Source organism: Diceros bicornis, chromosome 10, assembly GCF_020826845.1.
Source record: "Diceros bicornis minor isolate mBicDic1 chromosome 10, mDicBic1.mat.cur, whole genome shotgun sequence".
NCBI classification, from domain to species: domain Eukaryota; kingdom Metazoa; phylum Chordata; class Mammalia; order Perissodactyla; family Rhinocerotidae; genus Diceros; species Diceros bicornis.
In genome coordinates, this window is record NC_080749.1 from 19,031,044 (window position 1) to 19,050,629 (window position 19,586).

The 19,586-nt window shown below is 36.2% G+C and overlaps 1 protein-coding gene across 1 annotated transcript in view; it reads right to left on the reverse strand.

Moving 5' to 3' along the window:
• Positions 1-19,586, reverse strand: part of NCKAP5 (NCK associated protein 5) — an 863,809-nt gene that overhangs the window by 434,194 nt on the left and 410,029 nt on the right. The window contains exon 4 of the mRNA XM_058549746.1: positions 15,445-15,508. Coding sequence (XP_058405729.1) covers positions 15,445-15,508 — 64 coding nt within the window. The remainder of the gene's footprint in view (positions 1-15,444; positions 15,509-19,586) is intronic.

Genomic DNA, 19,586 nt, shown 5'->3' on the forward strand with positions numbered 1-19,586 from the left:
ATAAACTTTTTACAAATGTTCAAAGGTTGAGTATGCTGGTGTGTTTGTTTAGAATGCCTAGGAGCCCCAACTACAAAGACAGTCTGTACTAGTTTCCAACTTTTTGTCACAGCCCTTCGTTGAATCTTCACCTGGAAATACTGGGCCAGAGAAAGAGAGCTGAGGGAGAATCCTCCCAAAGTGTGTGAGCAGCAGGGACCACCAAAGCTAAGGGCAGGACACAGAAACGCCCTCTGGTACGCTTGGCTTTCAGTAAGTACTAGGCGGGGGCTGCTAGCTGCTGGTGAAGGATCAGAGAGATCTGAGAGAGAATTGCCCTGAGCAGAATACGTATAGGGTTTCCTAGAGCTGTGGATAAAAGCAAGGGAAGTGAGGTACACAGGCACTCCAGGCCTTCACTGACTATACTCTCACGGCCCTCTAATGCTGGGGAGCAGGGCAGCAGAGTAGAAAATAACACTGAAGGCACGGAAAGTCTGAGAGTGAGACTAGGAAGCAAAGAGCACTCCCCAGTGACTCAAAATGCTATCAGCTGGGCCGTAAACAGTGCATCTGAGGTCAACCATGTTTACAAACATTGATAGTTGGGATACAGCAAAGGAAATCTCCAGGGCCTCTATCGTGCTCAGAGTCCAAGCACCGCTGAAGGGAAAGGTACTAATTCTGGCCTAAAAATCCCTTCAGGGTTCTGGTTCCAGGAAAGATGGAGCAAGCACACTCCAGCCTGTCTCTCTCACTGAATGCAAATACAATGCACATAGTGAATGCAAATATGCATCCTGGGCAGACACATAGAACTGCTATCTAAAGACTCTGAAAGTGAATGGTAGTAGGTATAATGGAGAAAGAGATTAGAATTAAAAGTTCTAGGGGCCAGCCTGATGGCGTAATGGTTAAGTCTGCTTTGGCAGCCAGGGGTTCGCAGGTTTGGATCCTGGGCATGGACCTACACACCGTTTATCCAGCCACGCTGTGGCAGGCGTCCCACATTTGAAGTAGAGGAAGATGGGCACAGATGTTAGCCCAGGGCCAATCTTCCTCAGCAAAAAGAGGATTGGCAACAGATGTTAGCTCAGGACTAATCTTCCTCACCAAAAAAAAAAAAAAAGTTCTACTGAACCAGTGGTGAGTTTACAATGTTTCCCCCTCTAGTATCACCTGGACTGGATTCAAAGACAGCCCCAAACCCAAAAGTGCACACCAGGTGTGGACAGGAAAAGCTCCAGGAGCAGCTCTCTATCTGGCCCAAGGAGCAGGAAAGGGAGTCCATAAGAATCAGAGAGAGTGGGGACATTTAATATTTAGTTGTTTTCTATTTTTCTCTTCTATCCTTCCCCAGCCCCAGGCAATTCTATACTGATGATGGCCGCAGAAGGATAGCACTCAGATGGCAGGGTAGGTACCTAAAACTCTGAGGAAGGGGGACCTTCTTTCTTCCAAGAGGAGCTGCAATGACAAGAGTGAGAGGCAAACTTCTGCTGCTTTTTTCTCTGTCTGTCTTCTGACTGTTTAGCTCCAGACACAGGTGCAATTGTGGGAAGTGTGCAGAAGAGAAAGAAAACTAAAGCCTTGGCTTTCTGGATGGAGTATCAGAAGGGAGGCTCCAAGCAGGTAAAAAAATGTCAGAGAGAACACAAAGAGAAGGAAGATCAACTAAGCAGCCCATAAAGCTGTGCATGGACTCCTATGCTTACCTCTGAGCTGCATATTCATATTTTAGTAATATATTTGGTTGAAGATCTACACTGAAACTGGGCAGTGCAAACATGGAACAAATCCAAATAGTACTGTGAACACTATGAAAAGTGAACTGACATTTGAACCACAGCCCATAGAAGGCAGGTCAGAACTTGAGGCCTGAACCTAACCAGGTCAATTGCCAGCAAAAATAAACAAACAAAAACATCAAGATCCTCCTTCATACTAAAATAAGACCAAGATATAATATAGATCATGATATAATATTCAAAATGTCCAGGATACAGTCCAAAATTACACAGCACATGAAGAACTGAGAAAATCTCAACTCATAAGAAAAATGACAATCAACAGACATCAACTCCTGGATTACACAGGTGTTGGAATTTTTTTTTTAACAAGACTTCACAGGAGGAAGTATAACTATTTAATAAAAAAGAAGAGAAAACTCTTGAAATGAATGGAAAGATAGAATATTTCAGCAAATAAAAAGACAATACAAAGAAGAAATAAAGTCTTAAAACTGAAAAATAGAAAATCCAAAATAAAATATTCATTGGGTTGACTCAATAGCAGACTAGAGATGACCAAGAAAGCATCAATGAATGTGAAGATACATTAATAGTAATTATCCAGTCTGCTCAAGAAAGAGAAGAAAAGAGAGACTCAGAGACCTGTGAGACAACAAAAGTTCTAGCATTCATATGACCAGAGTCTCAGAAAGACAAGAGAAAAAATGTGGAGCAAAAATAAATCTTTTTAATAATTTGGTGAAAGACATAAACTTACTGATTCAAGAAGATCAGTGAGCCCCAAACAGGATAATATCAAAGCAATCTATGCCCAAGCACACCATAATCACAATGTGGGAAACTAAAGACAAAACAAACAAACCCACAATCAGGGAATGAAATATAGGAACAACAAATCTATGACTGCAGATTTCTCATCAGGGATCATGGAAGCCAGAAGGAAGCTGAACACCATTTTTAAAATTCTAAAAGAAAACACTATCAACAAACACTTAAAAAATAAAAATTTTAACAAATTTCATTTCATTAGCACCAAAAATCAGAAATTAATTAGGGTTAAATTTAACAATAAGATGTTCAAGAGCTCTACACTAACAACTATAAAATACCACTGAGAGATTATATCATATTTAAGGATTGAAAGACTCAATATTGTTAAGATGTCACTCCTCCCTGTATTCATCTAAAGATTCAATACTATTATAAACAAAATCACCGGATGTATTTTTAGGAAATTGATAAGCTGATTCCAATGTTGACATGGAAATTAAAGGGACTTAAAATAGTGAAAATATCTTGGAAAAGAACAAAGTTGAAAGACTTACACTCTTATTTTAAAGCTTATTACAAGTTCACAATAATGAAACAGTGCAGTATTTGCAAAGGACAGAGAAATAGATATAAAGAACAGAAGTGAGAGTCCGGATATAGACCTGTACATATAGAGGCAAGTGGTTTCCAGAAAAGGCACCAAACCAATTCAATAAAGAAAGCAAAGTCATTTAAAAAAATGATACCAAAATATGTAGATAACTATAGTTTTTTTAAATGAACCTCAACTGCTAACTCACACCCTAGACAAAAATTAACTCCCAATGGTCATGGACCTAAACATAAATCCAAAACTATAAAGTTTATAGGGTAAAACACAAAATAATATTCTTGTCAAGATGGGGCAGGCAAAGATTTTTAGAATACACAAAGCACTAATTGTGAGGAAAAAATTAATAGAATTTCATCAATATTAAAATGCTTCTGTTCACCAAAAGATACCATTATTTAAAATGAACAGGCAAACCAAAGAATGGGAAAAAATCTGCAATATATATTTTGACAGGAGACTTGTATTCAAAATATATAAAGAACTCACACAACTCAATAAGAAAACTAGTCATTCCTCTCAAATAGGCAAAATGATTTAACAGACATATAAATGGACAAGCGGTGGATGAAAAGTGCTCAACATCTTTCATCATATAGGAAATGCAAAGTAAACTACAATGAAATACAATTATGTGTATCAATTATGATGGCTAAAACTAAAAAGACTAACAATTTCAAATATTGGCAAGGATGTCAATGGACTGAAATTCTCACATATTGCTGGTAGACATGTAAAATTGAACAACTACATTGGAAAACAGAATGGCTACTTCTTATAAAGTTAAATATAGACTTAACCTAAGATCTAATGATTCCACTCCTAGATAATTATCCAAGAGAAATAAAAACATATGCCCATAATAATGACTTGCACATGAATGATCATAATAGCTTAATTCATAATAGCTAAAAACTAGAAAATATCCAAAAGTTTATCAACAGGAGAATAGATAAACAAAGTGTGTATACTTACACAATGAAATACTACTCAGCAGTGTAAAGGAATGAACTATTAATACATAAATGATATGAATGAATCTCCAAAACATTATACTCTGTGAAAGAATTTAGACACAAAAGAGTACATACTCTAAATTCCATTCATATGAAGTCCAAAAAACCAGCAAAATTAATCTGATCTATTCAATGTAATACCTACCAAAATCCCAGCTGGCTTTTTGTTGTTGTTGTTCAGAAATTAGCAAACTGATCCTAAAATTCATATGAAAATGCAAAGGGCCTAGGATTGTCAAAACAATCTTGAAAAAGAAGAGGTTGGAGGACGCACATTTCCCAATTTCAAAACTTACTACACAGTAGTATTTATGCTGATTACTCCAGTAATCAAGACAGTATTCTACTGGCATAAGGATAGACATATAGGTCAATAGAATAGAACTGAAAGTCCAAAAACAAATCTTCACATTCATGTCAACTGATTTTCAGCAAGAGTGCCAAGACAATTCAATGAGGGAAAGAATAGTCTTTTCAACAAATGGTGCTAGGACAACTGGATAGCCACATATAAAAGAACGAAGTTAGACACCTTCCTCAAACGCACAAAAAAAATCTAAAAATGGATCACAGACCTAAACGTAAGAGCTAGAACTACAAAAACTCTTCGAAAAAAGTCTTCATGACCTTGGATTAGGAAAAGCTTTCTTATAAATGAAACCAAAAGCAACAATAGAAAAAACAGATAAATTGGAGTTCTTCAATATTAAAAACTTTTGTGTTTTAAAGGAAACCATCAAGAAAATGAAAAGAAAACCTACAGAATGGGAGAAAGTATTTGCAAATCATGTATCTGATAATGGACTGATATGTCCATAAAAAGAATTGTACAAAACTGCACAGCTGCCTTATTTGTAATAGACCAAATTGAAAACAACCCAAATAGCTGGCAAAAAAAAACCCGGATAACCTAATTGTGTTATATTCATACAAGGAAATACTATTCAGCTACAAAAGGAAAAAAAACAAAAACAAGAAAAACCTACCGAGACACACATACATGGATAAATCTCAAAAACATTATGTGGAAGGAAAGAAGCCAGAGACAAAAGAATACATACTGTTTGATAACATTTATATAAAATTCAAGAACAGGCTAAACTAATACATGAATTATATGAAGTGTATCAGTGATTATTTATCTGCAGGGGTGAGGATGTGTGACAGAGAAGGGTTAAGAAGGAACTTTCTGTGGTGATAAAAATATTCTATACCTCGATTGGAATGTTGATTTCACAAGTGAATACATCTAACTGAACTCATAAAATTGGACAGTTAAGATATGTGTATTCTACTGTATGTAAATTTTACTTCAATTTTTAAAAGTACAAGAAGAAAGGAAAGTGCCTTGCTTCATGGTGTCCTATTCCTCTCTGTCCCCTTTTCAAACATTAAACACAGAGGCATAGGAGGCCATTTCAGCCACCTGAGGGACCACGAGGCTTTTCTTTGTGCTTAAGTAAGTAGTCTTCTAAAGCTCCTACCTTGTTTGAAAATGGAACAAATTCTGAATAGTTTCCAAGTTTCCTGGTAGAATACTGTCTCTAGCTCCAGTATTTGACTTGAAACGAAAGGAAGGTGGACATCTAACCTAAATTTTATTGTGGGCCAGTCCTGGGCTAGCAAGAGATTAACTGGAGGGGAGAGAGCTATACAGTAAGAACACTCTCTTCAGGAATACTATTTTTACTTGAGAGAATCATAGGTAAATCTGAGATGCTCTACACTGATCCAACTTTTCAAACATACTTTAAGGTTGAACTCAGATATGTAATCCACAAGCATTATTCTGAGGATTTCTCTGAAAGTTTCTAGAATTTTATGTCTCTCTATCTATCATGTCTGTTGCAATAAAAAAAAAGTGTTTCATTTATTAACTTGGTTTATATAACCTTTTGCTCAGCAGAAGAAAATGCTTTTTACCATGTCTCTTCTCCATCTCTACCCTTCACAGTTTATGACCCTGGTGTCACACTGAGACATGCCTTCACTGTGCTTAGGTCATAAAAAGAACATATTTTCTGATATTTTCCTCTGGACAATCTAATATTTTCTGCTAATTTCTCCTAACTTTTCTGCTAATGGTATTATGGTTTTATTTTTTAATTTCAACAGTTTTATTTAAATTCACTTAAGGTTGTTATGATGAAATATTTTAAAAATTCAGAAAATAATATGAGACATCACTTCACCCAGATTTAACAGATTTTTAAAACATTTTATGATATTTGCTTCATTAAAAAATTAAATAAGTGGATATAACTTAAGACCTTTCCCTCCTCCCCAGAAGTATCCATTATCCTAAATTTGGTGTGTGTGGTTAATACACATATTAGATTTTTCCTACTTACATGTCAATAGTGTTGTTTTTGAGATTTGTCCACGTTGATACAGGCATATCAAGTTCATTTTAACTATTGCATATTATTTTAGTGTGTGAAGAAATCAGTTGACTCATCTATTCTCCTCCTGAGGGAACTTGAGATTGCTTTGACTTTTTAATCACTAGAAACAGTGCTAGAGTGTGCATCTTTATATGAGCTCCTTTGCGTATATGTTAGAGTTTCTCTAGGATCGAAACATAGAAATAGAATTGCTAGGTCGCAGGCTGTGTTTCACCTTCAACTTTACTAGGTAACAAAAAATGGACTTCCTAAATGAAGTATCTTGTAATGCCAGAAAGTAATAAAATGCTAAGAAAAAGAAAAAGAAAGAAAGAAAAACAATGATGAGAGTATGTCAGAGGGACACAGGAGCCAACTAAAGGAACTCCTAATGGCCAAAGCTGGAACGATTTGAGCAACAAAATAAAGTAGTTTATATTGGTTTATAACCCAAAGTATAAAGTAAATATCAGTGCATTCATAGTGATAGAAATGATTGAATAAATAAATGGGGAAGAAGAGACAAATAACCCATGCAGAAGAACTCAAAATAATTTATGTAGATATTGTACCTTCAAGGAGATGGAACACAACTCTCCACTCCTCAAGTGTGGGCTGTGCATAGTGACTTCCTTCCAAAAAAGGCAGTATGGAAGGGGCTGAGAGGAGAGGAACTTCCCAGTGCAAACCTGAATAACACTGCCTCAGCCAGGTGATAAAGGTTCACCTAAATAGTGATGTTATATTGATAATATGTAACCTTGACATGAAGTGATGAGAACGGCACTTTAACTTCTGGTCTACCTCCCAAAAATACATCCCAGTCTAACCATGAGATAAACATCAGAAGAATCTCAATGAGGCAAATACTCCAAAATACCTAACCAGTTAAAACTGTTCTCAAAACTGTCGAGGTCATCAAAAACAAGGAAAGAACGAGAATCTGTCACAACCAAGAAGAGTTTAAGAAGACATGACAATTAAATGCATGTATATCCTGGACGGGATCCTGAAACAGAAAAAGGACATTAGGTGAAACTATGGAAATCTGAATAAAGTACAGACTTTAGTTAATAATGATGTATCAGTATTGGTTCATTAATGGTGAAAAATATACCATACTGTGGTGGCTGTGTGTTGCTGTGATGTTGAAAGCTATGCCACTGGTATTTCAAATACCAGCAGGGTCACCCATAGTGGACAGGTTTTAACAGAGCTTCCAGACTAAGAGTAGGAAGAAGGACCTGGTCACCCACTTCTCAAAAAATCAGCCATGAAAACCTAATGAGGGGCTGGCCTTGTGGCATAGTGGTTAATTCGGCGCACTCTGCTTTGGCGGCCCGGGTTCACAAGTTCAGATCCTGGGCACGGACCTACACCACTCATCAGTCATGCTGTGGCAGCAACCAACATACAAAATAGAGGAAGATTGGCACAGATGTTAGCTCAGGGCAAATCTTCCTCAGAAAAAAAGAAACAAAAAAAAAACCCCTTTATGAATAGCTGCAGAGCATTGTCTGATATAGTGCTGGAAGGTGAGAGGATGGTGCAAAAAGATGGGGCAGGGTTCTGCTCTGCTGTACACAGGGTCGCTAGGAGTCAGAGTCAACTCGATAGCACTAACAACAAAATCACAAACTATTAGGAAAAGAAATTTAAAAAAAAAACCATATTTACAATAGCATCAAAAAGAATAAAATACATAGGAATAAATTTAACCAAAGACATAAAAGACCTGTGTGCTGAAAGCTATAAGGCATTGATGACAGAAACTGAAGATGACACGAATAAATGGAACAATATTCCATGCTCATGGACTGGAAGAATTAATATTGTAAAAATGTGCATATCAACCAAAGCAATCTACAGATTCAATACAATCCCTATCAAAATTCGAATATCATTTTTCACAGAAATAGAACAATGCTAAAATTTGTATGGAACCACAAAAGACCTGGAAAGGCCAAAGCAATCTAGAGAAACAAGAACAAAGTTGGAGGCATCATGCTCTCTGATTTCAAACTATATTACAAAGCTATAGTAATCAAAACAGAGTGGTATTGGCATAAAAACAGACACATAAATCAATGGAACAGAATAGAGAGCCCAGAAATAAACCCATGCATGTATGTATAGTCCATTAATTTACGACAAAGGAGCCAAGAATATACAGTGGGGAAAGGACAGTCTCTTCAATAAATGGTGCTGGGAAAACTGGACAGTCACATGCAAAAGAGTGAAACTGGACCACTATATTACACCATACACAAAAATTAACTTACAGAGATTAAAGACTTGAATTAAGACCTGAAACCATAAAACTCCTAGAAGAAAACATAAGCAGTAAGCTCATTGACATTGGTCTTGGTGATGATTTTTTGGATCCAACACCAAAAGCAAAAATAAACAAGTGGGACTGTATCAAACTAAAAAGCTTCTGCACAGCAAAGAAAACGGTCAACAAAATGAAAAGGCAACCCACAGAATGGCAGAAGATATTTGCAAACTATATATCTCATAAGGGATTAATATCCAAAATATATGAGGAACTCATACAACTCAATAACAAAAAAACAATCTGATTTAAAAATGGGCAGAGGCTCTGAATAGATATTTTTCCAGAGAAGACATTCAGATGGCCAACAGGTACATGAAAAGATGCTCAACATCATTAATCATCAGGGAAATGCAAATCAAAACCACAATGATATATCACCTCACATCTGTTAGATGACTATTATCAAAAAGACAAGGAACAAGTGTTGGCAAGGATGTGGTGAAAAGGGAAACCTTGTGCACTGTTGGTAGGAATGTAAATTGGTGCAGCCACTATGGAGAAAAGTATGGAGGCTCCTCAAAAAATTAAAAATAGAACTACCATATCTGAAGGAAACAATATCACTATCTTGAAGAGATATCTGTACTTCCATGTTCATTGCAGCATTGTTTATAACAGCTGAGACATGGAAACAAACTGTGTCCATCGATGGATGAATAGATAAAGAAAATGTCATACACACACACACACACACACACACACCAGAATATTATTCAGCCATAAAAAGGAAGGAAATTCTTCCATTTGCAACAACATGGATTGACCTTGAGGGCATTATGTTAAGTAAAATAAGTCAGAGAAAGACAAATATTGTAGGATCTCACTTATATGTGGAATCTTAATTAAAAAAAACTTATAGACACAGAACGGATTGTTGCCAGAGGTGGGGAAATTCGGAGGTTGGTGAAATGAGTAACGTGGTCAAAAGGGTACAAATTTCCAGTTATAAAATAAACAAGTCCTGAGAATGTAATGCACAGCGTGGTGACTATAGTTAATAACACTGTTCTTTATATTTGAAAGTTGCTCAGAGAATAGAACTTAAAAAGCTGTCATTAGAAGAAAAAAAATTTTATAACTGTGTGGTGACAGATGTTAAGTAGACTTACTGTGGTGATAATTTTGCTATATATACATATATTTAATCATTATGTTGTATACCTGAAATTAACATGTCAATTATATCTCAATTAAAAACAAAAACAGAAAAATAATCTGAATTCACCTTATACCCATCCTAATCTCCCTTCTTTGACTACTAGCAGTTAGAAAATCAGTTCTGCCACCCGCTGGGATACCATAAACAACAGTCTTATAATTCTAGCAAAACCAAAAATTGACCCCAAGAAAGCCAGTAGTAGGAATTGACATGTTTGGGGACTATAGCTCCATGCCCTCTAACTCCTGGGTTTCCAAACTCTGAATTTCCCTTCTCGGCTGCCTTTTGTATGCCAGAAGTCAGACTACACAACTGTCTCTACAGCTGTTCAGCAAAGGCAAGAAGAAGGGCACACTAGACAAAATCCTGTCAGTTCACCAAGGCAATATCACCTGGGCTGCGTACAATGTTCTTGTTTCCACATGTGTTTCTTAAGTTAAAAGAAACTATCTCTTCTTGTTTAAATAACAGATATTCAAGACTGGATCTTTGCTTTCTACAAATTACTAAGAGGGAAAGTAAATTCACATGCTATATAGATGGCAGGGAACAAAAAGGTTAAAAATAAGATGGGTAAATCTCTCGAACGCTATTAGAAGAAGAGATCCCTGCAGTTAAATAGAGACCCACTAGAAACCATGAACAGATACAGGTCACAGAGGTGAAGTTTCTTTAACGTATTTTTGTCCACGTTCCTACTAGGTGACCTAGCCAACTCCACTATCTGCGCCATAGCTGGCTGTCCACACTGTGGCACTGAATGAGCAGATCTGGTGAGGGCTTCTACTGTTGTAAGTTAGCCTGTCCTCTAGCTAGGATGTAGAGAGGATCCAAGGATTCTGATTTCTCTACTTCTTCAAACACGTCTGTTTTTTTCCTCAAATTCCTAATATAACTGTCAATATTTCCATTTTTGACTATTATTCCTTGGATGTTCACTGTGTGAAAAAAAAAAAAGGTGTATGCTTATGAATTTAGCTGATGGTACAGTATGGTAACACCTAGTCAGTGTCTAAATATCTGTTGCAGGAAAAAAGGGAATCTTGCAACAGGGTAAATGGGGTTCCTGTGCTTTCTTAGTGCCTTGAGATCAATAATCAAGAATTGATATTTTTCTTTTTCCCAACGAAAAATTAATCAATGGGGTAAAAAGGAACCACACAGTGTTGAAGATTTTGCATACTTACCTCAAGCATTTTTAAAATTGTGTTTGGTAGCATATTAGTGTTCAGTAGATATTAATATCTCTTTGATCAAAGACAAACTAATAGTGGTAGAAGTGATATTCTTCTAAAATTCACATCATTTTGAAGTCTCTTTGAGATAGTTTATTGTGTCATAAGTATATAAAAAACAATTTTTACTATTTAAAAAAAAATCCAAATACATATTTTGAACTCATGATCTCATTGCTATTCAATAAATAAATTGTCTTTACAAGACTAGAGAAAAAAGTATAATCAGAAGGAACTTAGTCTACAAAATATTAAATAAACTATAAATTTCTATATAATTAAAACAATATAGAATCCTGTAAGAATAGCTAAAGGTTAATGGAAAAGTATAAGCAGTCCAGTAATTGACCCAGATTGATAGGGGTATTTAGAATATGATAGAGATGATAGTAAATGTTGGATTGTTCAGTAAATGATGTTGGAAAATTAACCACCAATTTGGGAAACATTCTTTTTGGTCCCTACCTCACACCAATTTAATTCCACCTAGAATTTTCAAAGATTTACATACAGACAAATAAGAACTATATACATTCTAGAAGATAATGAGAATGACTATCTTTATACTCTTGGGGTAGAAAGGGCCTTTTTACATATAACAAAATTTAAGATGACACTAAAGTCTTCAGGGCAGCATAGATCTTGCAGTAAACTGAGTAAGTGATAGGGAGCACATGCTGAAACACAATCTCCCCGATGAAGAGAAACATGATCTTCTAACAGTTTGTGAAAAATAATGAAAGGTCAGTATGGAAACAATGGTGACAGTTATTTCACAGAGGGACAATTTAGGAACAAAAGGAAACAAATATGAAACATCTAATCTGCTGAAATAAAGCCTTCCGAAATAAAGACCTGAGTTAACAGAACAAAAGAGCAGACAGAATTGATAAAACCCAGTAGAGCAACACGTCACCAAGGTCACACAGCTAACCTCTGGTGGGGCTGGACTTAGAATCCAGACCTGCCTCACTCCCAAGCTCACCATCTTCTCACTCCCACATAGACGCCCACCAGCCATTAAAAAGAAATCTCCCTCCATGCAATGAGGTACCCTGGATTGAATCTTAGATCAGAAAAGGGAAATTATTGGAAAAACTGGTGAAATTCCAATAAAATCTGGAGGTTAGTTAACAGTAACATGACAATGTTAATCTCTTAGTTTCGATAATTATACTGCAGTTCTGTAAGATATTAACATTAGAAAACTGGTTAAAGGGTATGCAGGTGTGCAATTTTTCTGTAAGTCTAAAATTATTCCAAAATAAAAAGTATATTAAAAAAATAAATCTCCCAAAATGGTGCCTTGGGGACTGTCTTAAAACTTATAAGAGATTTATTGCATAAAGTCAAATTTTAAAAAGGGCATGCTTTGCATTATAGATTTTGACTATAAAACGTTCATTGATGTCTTTAAAAGTAAATATCTGCCTCAATTACACAGTTTTGAAAATACTTCTTATGTAACTTTTTCCATACTACTTTTCCTTTCATATGGATAAAAATATAGAATACTTTAAACTGTAGTCTTTAAAAACATAAGGTGATCTGGTTGTGATGAACTGCTCTCCATTTCTGCTACAGACGTGATAAAAGTTCTGGGCTTATAACAGCAAGAATTAAATTTATAGGATTAATAGAACTGCCTGATTTTAGGAGCTGTCAGATACTGAAAGAATCAGGACTTCAGAAATAAATGAATCCTAAGAGCAGAAAAGCTGAAGCATATAATTAAGTAGAAATCTCAGAGGGGTTTGACTAGGTAAGAAGAGAGGGAAAACAATATTGAAAAAGAGGGAGAAAGAGCAAAATAAAGGACTTTAATGAAAATCAGGGCTTATGGTGTCTCTAAAGAATTGAGATGTGATAAATTATAGAATGGGGGAAAATAATAACATCAATAGCAGTAAATCAGATGTCATCACTGCCTCCCTCAAAGCCTTCCAGTGGCTCCTGTCACTCAGAGCACGAGACAGAGGTCCCTGGGGACCTTGGTGACTCCCCCCACCCCATCACTTCTCTGCCTGTATTATCTTCTACTGTTCACCCTCTCCGTCACTCCCCTCCAGCCATTCTGTCTCCATGCTGTTCCTCGGTGCTCCAGGCCTCTGCATTGCTGATCTGCCTGCCTGGAATGCTCCTCCCCAGACATCACCACGGTTCACTCCTTCACCTCCTTCAAGTTTTGCTCAAATACTAACTTTTCAATGATTTACAACTATGAACGCTTTATTTAAAATAGTGATCCCCTAGACCTCCCAATCTCCCACCTTGATCTTATTTTCTCATAGCTGCTTCCTCCATCTAACACTCCAATTACACTGAATGTCTGTCTCCCCACGCACTAGGATGTGAGCTCTCAGATTCTTGCCTGTTTTTTCCACTGATATTTCCCCAGTGCCCAGAATAATGCTGGGTGCATACTAGGTGCTCAATAAATATTTGTTAAATTAACCAATACATAACCGTAATTTTTCATTACCATCATTAAAATAAGAGTAATAAAACAGTGGTAACTTTTTCAAAGTAATTTTTTGAGCAATCAGAGTAATCTTTTTAGCTGTCTATGTTTTCTGGGTATTTTCTACATTGAACAATTACTTCTATAATGTTTTAAAAGGGAGTTTTGTTTTGTAAAAGACTAGAGAGTTATCTCTCTGACATAATTTCAACTCAGGCTCATTCACTGTTGGAGTCAGAAAAATACATTCCTTAGAGGCCTGTACTTAGGCGCTTAAATAACATTTAGTTATTACCAGGAGAAGCTCTCCATCATAAAAACTTTACAAAACAAACGTTCAGTCGCATGATCAGCTAAGCTAATGGAATCATAATAGTCCAGCCTCCTCATTTTAAAGATGAAGAAACTGAGACCTAGAAAAGTCATCACTTCTTTACATTCCATTAGAACATAGCCGATGACCAGTGTAACAGGAGCTGGCCCTAAATGGAAGACCGAAACATTACAGAATGGCTTAGCCCAGAAACACTGTGCAATGCAGTAGAAGTCCAGATTGAAATTTTTCAGTTCACCATTTGATTAAACCTTCACTTTCTCCAACTTATTTCCATTTCATTGCTCAAAGACACTAGTGAGCAATTGCTTCCTACTGTTTGAACATTCAAGAGTCTCTCTGCATTAAGATCAGTAGTAGAGCAAATAACGTGATCACCTCTCTAAGGATTTGATGATGCTCAAGGTCCACAGCACCTTCCAGAACCCACTCAGCATTCAGCCTCTTGTTCTAACCCTTTGCTTTCCCTGTGGAGAGAAGTACAAGGCCAGCACATTTTACAAATCTTACTTTTTTTTCAGTGGACGGATTGTCAATTAACTCTCATGAAATCAAATGGAAGCAGCCTTCAGGGGCTGAAAATCTGTCACTTCTCTTTTTCAAAAAAGCTAATTCTTGTGCTGAAAAATTGCATGCATCATTGTTTTATCATAAGCAGGAAAAAAATCTGGAATTATGTTTTTTTTCTCAGAGGTAGCAGCAGCAGTTAATCCACACGTGTACATTCCCTGGGTCCCCAGACAGTCATCTCCAATGTTAGAGGGGCACACAGGCGGATACTCTGGCAAAGACAGTCTATAAAATGAAGTTGCTATGGACCAAAACAACCATATTGATTTCTAGTACAATTCAAAACACAAGGAAACAGCAGTTTTCTAAATGGCACACGCTGAAAAGCACAGCAAGAAACGTCTTTCCTTTGTGCAAATCGTGGAGAGATGGAAAAGGATAAAAGACGATTATACGAGCAAACATCTTAGTGTTCTTTTAGGTTGTTTGTTTTTTTAAGTTCGAAGAACTCAGAGGCTTGAATTATGTTGAACTGTCCTTATCTGAATGTCTAAAATTGTTCATTTACGGACATCGTGCTCACAGCTGGAAGCCTGGACATCCAGTAGACCTTCAGGAAATAAAGACTTATAACCCTTGGAATGTTTGACCATCCCCTTTAAAGACCAAATAGTTATTTATTTTTCTCAATTAATCTCTCTCCCTCTCTCCCTCTCTCTCTCAGCAAATGACAGAGCTGTCTAAACTGCATTACAAACACATTATTTACCAATACATCACTAAGTTTGCTGCAAGCAAATATTTTCCTTAGATATACTTAATGAGACAAAATGCCTTCCAAGCCAGAGACCTTTGGAAAGGAGGTTTGGAATCAAGAGAGCCCAGGCAGGACTTACCATGGCCCCTTCACTTCTTCTTTGGGCAATTTCTCTCTGTAGTCGGGCCACAGCCAACTTCTCCCTGGAGAAACAAAAGCACATGATTAGTGGACCATTCTTCTCAGGGTAGATGAACACTCGCCAGGCTTTGATACATTCTTTCGCAGTCTCCAGAGGAACTCCTTCCTTGGTTTAGCTCACTTCCTCCACTAAACTTTCTATAAATATTTAAAGTGATTGGTCATCAGTGCATTGTTTTCACTGAGTGTCATGAAAGAGATTTTTTGTCTTGGATGTTATAATAGCCAAATAAATGCTGAATGTCGAGTAAAAGCTTCACTTTAAGTTCATTAACATATATCATCTGTAAATAAATTATCTGTAAATAAATGTTTCTTCTAAAACATTTCAGTTGTCCTTTCTGTATCAACTTTGCTCATGTATAGTTATAATTATTTTTATTTCTTTTGGTGCTCTATGCTGATATTGAATTTTTAAAGCAAACAAAATATAACTCTGTATCGTTCTTGAAATAATAATAGAAAATTATTTGCAGGCTTGCTACATAACAGGCAACATGCTGGGCATTTTACCTGTAAACAAGTCTGACAATAACCCTATAATAGGTTTTATTATCCCCATTTATTGACGTGAAAACTGAGGCTCAGAGAAGTTAAGTAATATACTGAGCCCCCAGCTGGTATGTAGTAGTATTACCATCAAACTTCAGGTTTTCCTTACTTCAAAGCCTAAGTAGAAAGTTGCATATCATTCTACAGGGTCTAGGAAATACATAAAATTAAAAAGTAGGTTATTTATTTTAGTATTCTTTATTTTACAATGGAGCTCATTTTGTACCCTTTATAATTGTAATTCTAATTTCACTTACAAAAAATCTAATATTCACCAAAATTTTAAGATTTCTTTTTAAAGTGATACATACCTAGATAGTGATAGATATCACTTTGCATTTGGACAGCTTTTCAATTATTCTTTTAAAAAGTTGACAGATGAAGTAGGGGTAAGTGAACTCTTCCAGTAATCCTCAAATCTTAGTTTAGCAAGGATTTTCCCTGAAATCTGTTATCAAGATGTGAAACTATTTGAGTAATATTTCATCCTTCAGCTTCCCCTCTACACAGGGTCAGCTATATGCAAACAGCTAGGAAGTAACTCAATTCCCAGATTCCCAGACAAGTGACAGGATTTCTCCTCTCCTAACTGCTTGGGTCTTTGAAATGCCTATGACTGCCAAGGAGGCATATGCTTTATTTTGGTTCAAGTAGAGTAACTTTTTAGTAGGAGTAGTTCTCTTTGAAGAAATACCTAAAGAAATAGATTAGAAGAAGGAAAATTAGAACCAGGAGACTGGAGGGATACAAGTGTTGGGAGCCTGGGGCAGGATGCATGCATGTATCCAGTGAAAGAGGGCAATAAAGTAAATAGGAAGAAGCCCTGAAGAGACATGAAGAGTCACGAGCCTCTTTTTGAGGTAGAAAGGCAAAGAGTCTACATATGTTCTCTGACCCAAGTCCTGACGAGAAGATGAAAGGAGCAAAGAATTGAAAAGGAGAACGTGACTGACTTCTAGTTTAATATGAAAATTAATACATGGTAAATACGCATGAGGACAAAAAAACCAGAAGAATTTTATACCCTATACTCTATGATCAAGCAATTCCACTCTGAGGTATAAACTCAACAGAAATGCATATATATGTTCACCAAAAGACACGTACTAGAATGTTCCTAGAAGCACTATATGTAATAGCCTTAAACTGAAAATGCACACACCCACTAACAATAGAATGGATAACCTTTAGCATAATTATACACTGGCATACCATAAAGTACTGAGAAGGAATAATCTATACCCAGTCACAGTGACAAATGGAATATCACATACTGTTGAACGAAAGAAGCAAATGCAGAAGAATATATAGTTTACGATTCTATTTACATAAAGTTCAAAGACAAGCCAACCTCCTACCCAGTCCAACGAGGCAAGAAAAAGAAATAAAAGACACAAATATCAAAAAGGAAGAGGTAAAATTGTCTCTATTCACCGATGACATAATTTTCTAAATAGAAAATCCTAAGGAATTTACAAAACAACTACAACTAGTAAGTGAATTTAGCAAAGTCACAGGATACAAGCCAATATACAAAAATCAATTGTGTTTTTATATACTAGCATCAAACAATTGGAAAATTAAATTTTAAAAATTCATTTATAATAGTGTCAAAAAATATAAAATATTTAGGGAATAAATTTAACAAAAGACTTGTCAGACTGCTACACTAAAAACTATAAAACACTGCTTAGAACAATTAAAGGAAACCTTATATATATACATTGCATATCCCTGGAAATGGTCTTGGGAGCACCCAGCATCCCAGGACCACACTTTGAGAACTCCTCTCAGAAGATATAGAACTAGAAATGGAAAAACATGCTGGAAAATTTCCTGGAATCATCATTCCTAACTGCTGAATCTTTAGAGAAAGATTTAATATATACACTAACAGAATGTTAATTTTTTACAAGAGCAGTTTAGTATAAAGAAGACATTTCTGAAAATACAGCAAGAGTCTATCTTATCACTATCATCCTACTAAATGATAAAAGAGTCCTGATACACTGTAAGGTTAGGAACATCACCATTTTATCATTAAAAGAGTTTGCCTTGGCAAGACCAATACGGAACAGACTGAGACTCAGAGAGCCTGGATTTTGGTCCTGGTTCTGCCAGCGACAAACTGCCTCTCAATTCTAGGAGCCTCAGATTCTATAGATGGCAGACTACAAGTTCTCTAAGGAATTTTGCAATTTTAATGTTCTGTGATACTAAATATTAAAATTGTATAAGATCAAAAAAAAAAAAAAAAAAGAGTTTGCCTTGGGGCCAGCCTGGTGGCATAGTGGTTAAGTTCGCGTGCTCCACTTCAGTGGCCTGGGGTTTGCAGGTTCGGATCCCAGGTGCAGACCTACGCACTGCTTATCAAGCCATGCTGTATCAGAGTGCCACATAGAAAATAGAGGAAGATGGGCACAGATGTTAGCTCAGGGCTAATCTTCCTCACCAAAAAAAAAAAAAAAAGCATTTGCCTTTATTAAACTATTATGAATTATCACATGGTATATATACATGTCCAATCTTGTAAAATTCAATTTGAAAGGAAACTTTAATGGTTTTAGCCATTACATAGTTTTTAAGAAGAAAAACATTAATAAATCATGAAATTTTGTGGTCTGCCCACACATTACATTTTAGGCATTCAATAAAGAAAGAAAGTGTGAGAGAACCAACATGAAAGGGTCATCTTCAAAGGGGCAGCATGTTAGCCATCTGATTTGGTGAAATAGAGTAAAATATGTAGAAAGTGAAAACATCAACTGAGGCCATAACGTGAACAGAGATGTGCCCAATTTCAAACAGCCATGTGGCAATGTGTGATGCAAACATGGAGAATCCCAGAGTAGTCTGGCAATCCCCAACCCTAGCCCTGCAACCTAGTTGCCTCCATTACAAGTTGGAAAATTGCTTAAGTCTAGTTATTTGGGAGCTATCCTGACTCAAAGTAGTTAGGTGATGAAGGGACTGACTTTGCAAGAACGGCAAATACAAGTGTCTCTTTGGGACAGTACTCTGTAATTGTTTTCAATCATTTATTCAGGCAATGAAACATATACAATGTGATGGAGCAAAGATCTCTAAGGGTTCCAAATAACAGCCCAGGCTCTTCTATGGGGTGGATGGGTAAGACCCATGCCAGCTAAGTCCCGCTACATCCAGGGTACTCCAATTATGAGCTATTTTATGTACTACGCTTCTGAATCCTATTTCCTTTGAAAAGAGAGTTTCAAGGCTAAAAAACAAAACAAAAATTCTTTCTTGAGGTTCAACACTTTCTATCTCCCAAATCTTTCAAGTCCTTAGTATTCTATGTGTGTGTATTTTATGTCAGCAGGTCTTTTTTTTAGTAGGATTGTATTTTATTTTTGTATGAAAGAAGAGTTGTTATTCTTTATTAAAACTTAGAAAGTGATGAACTTGAATGGCTGAAAACATCTATGTTGCAATTCTCACGATTTCTAGATGTTATCATTGCTGGGCTCAAATTATCAAGTTAGTCAAAGTATTAAAAATAAATAGGTC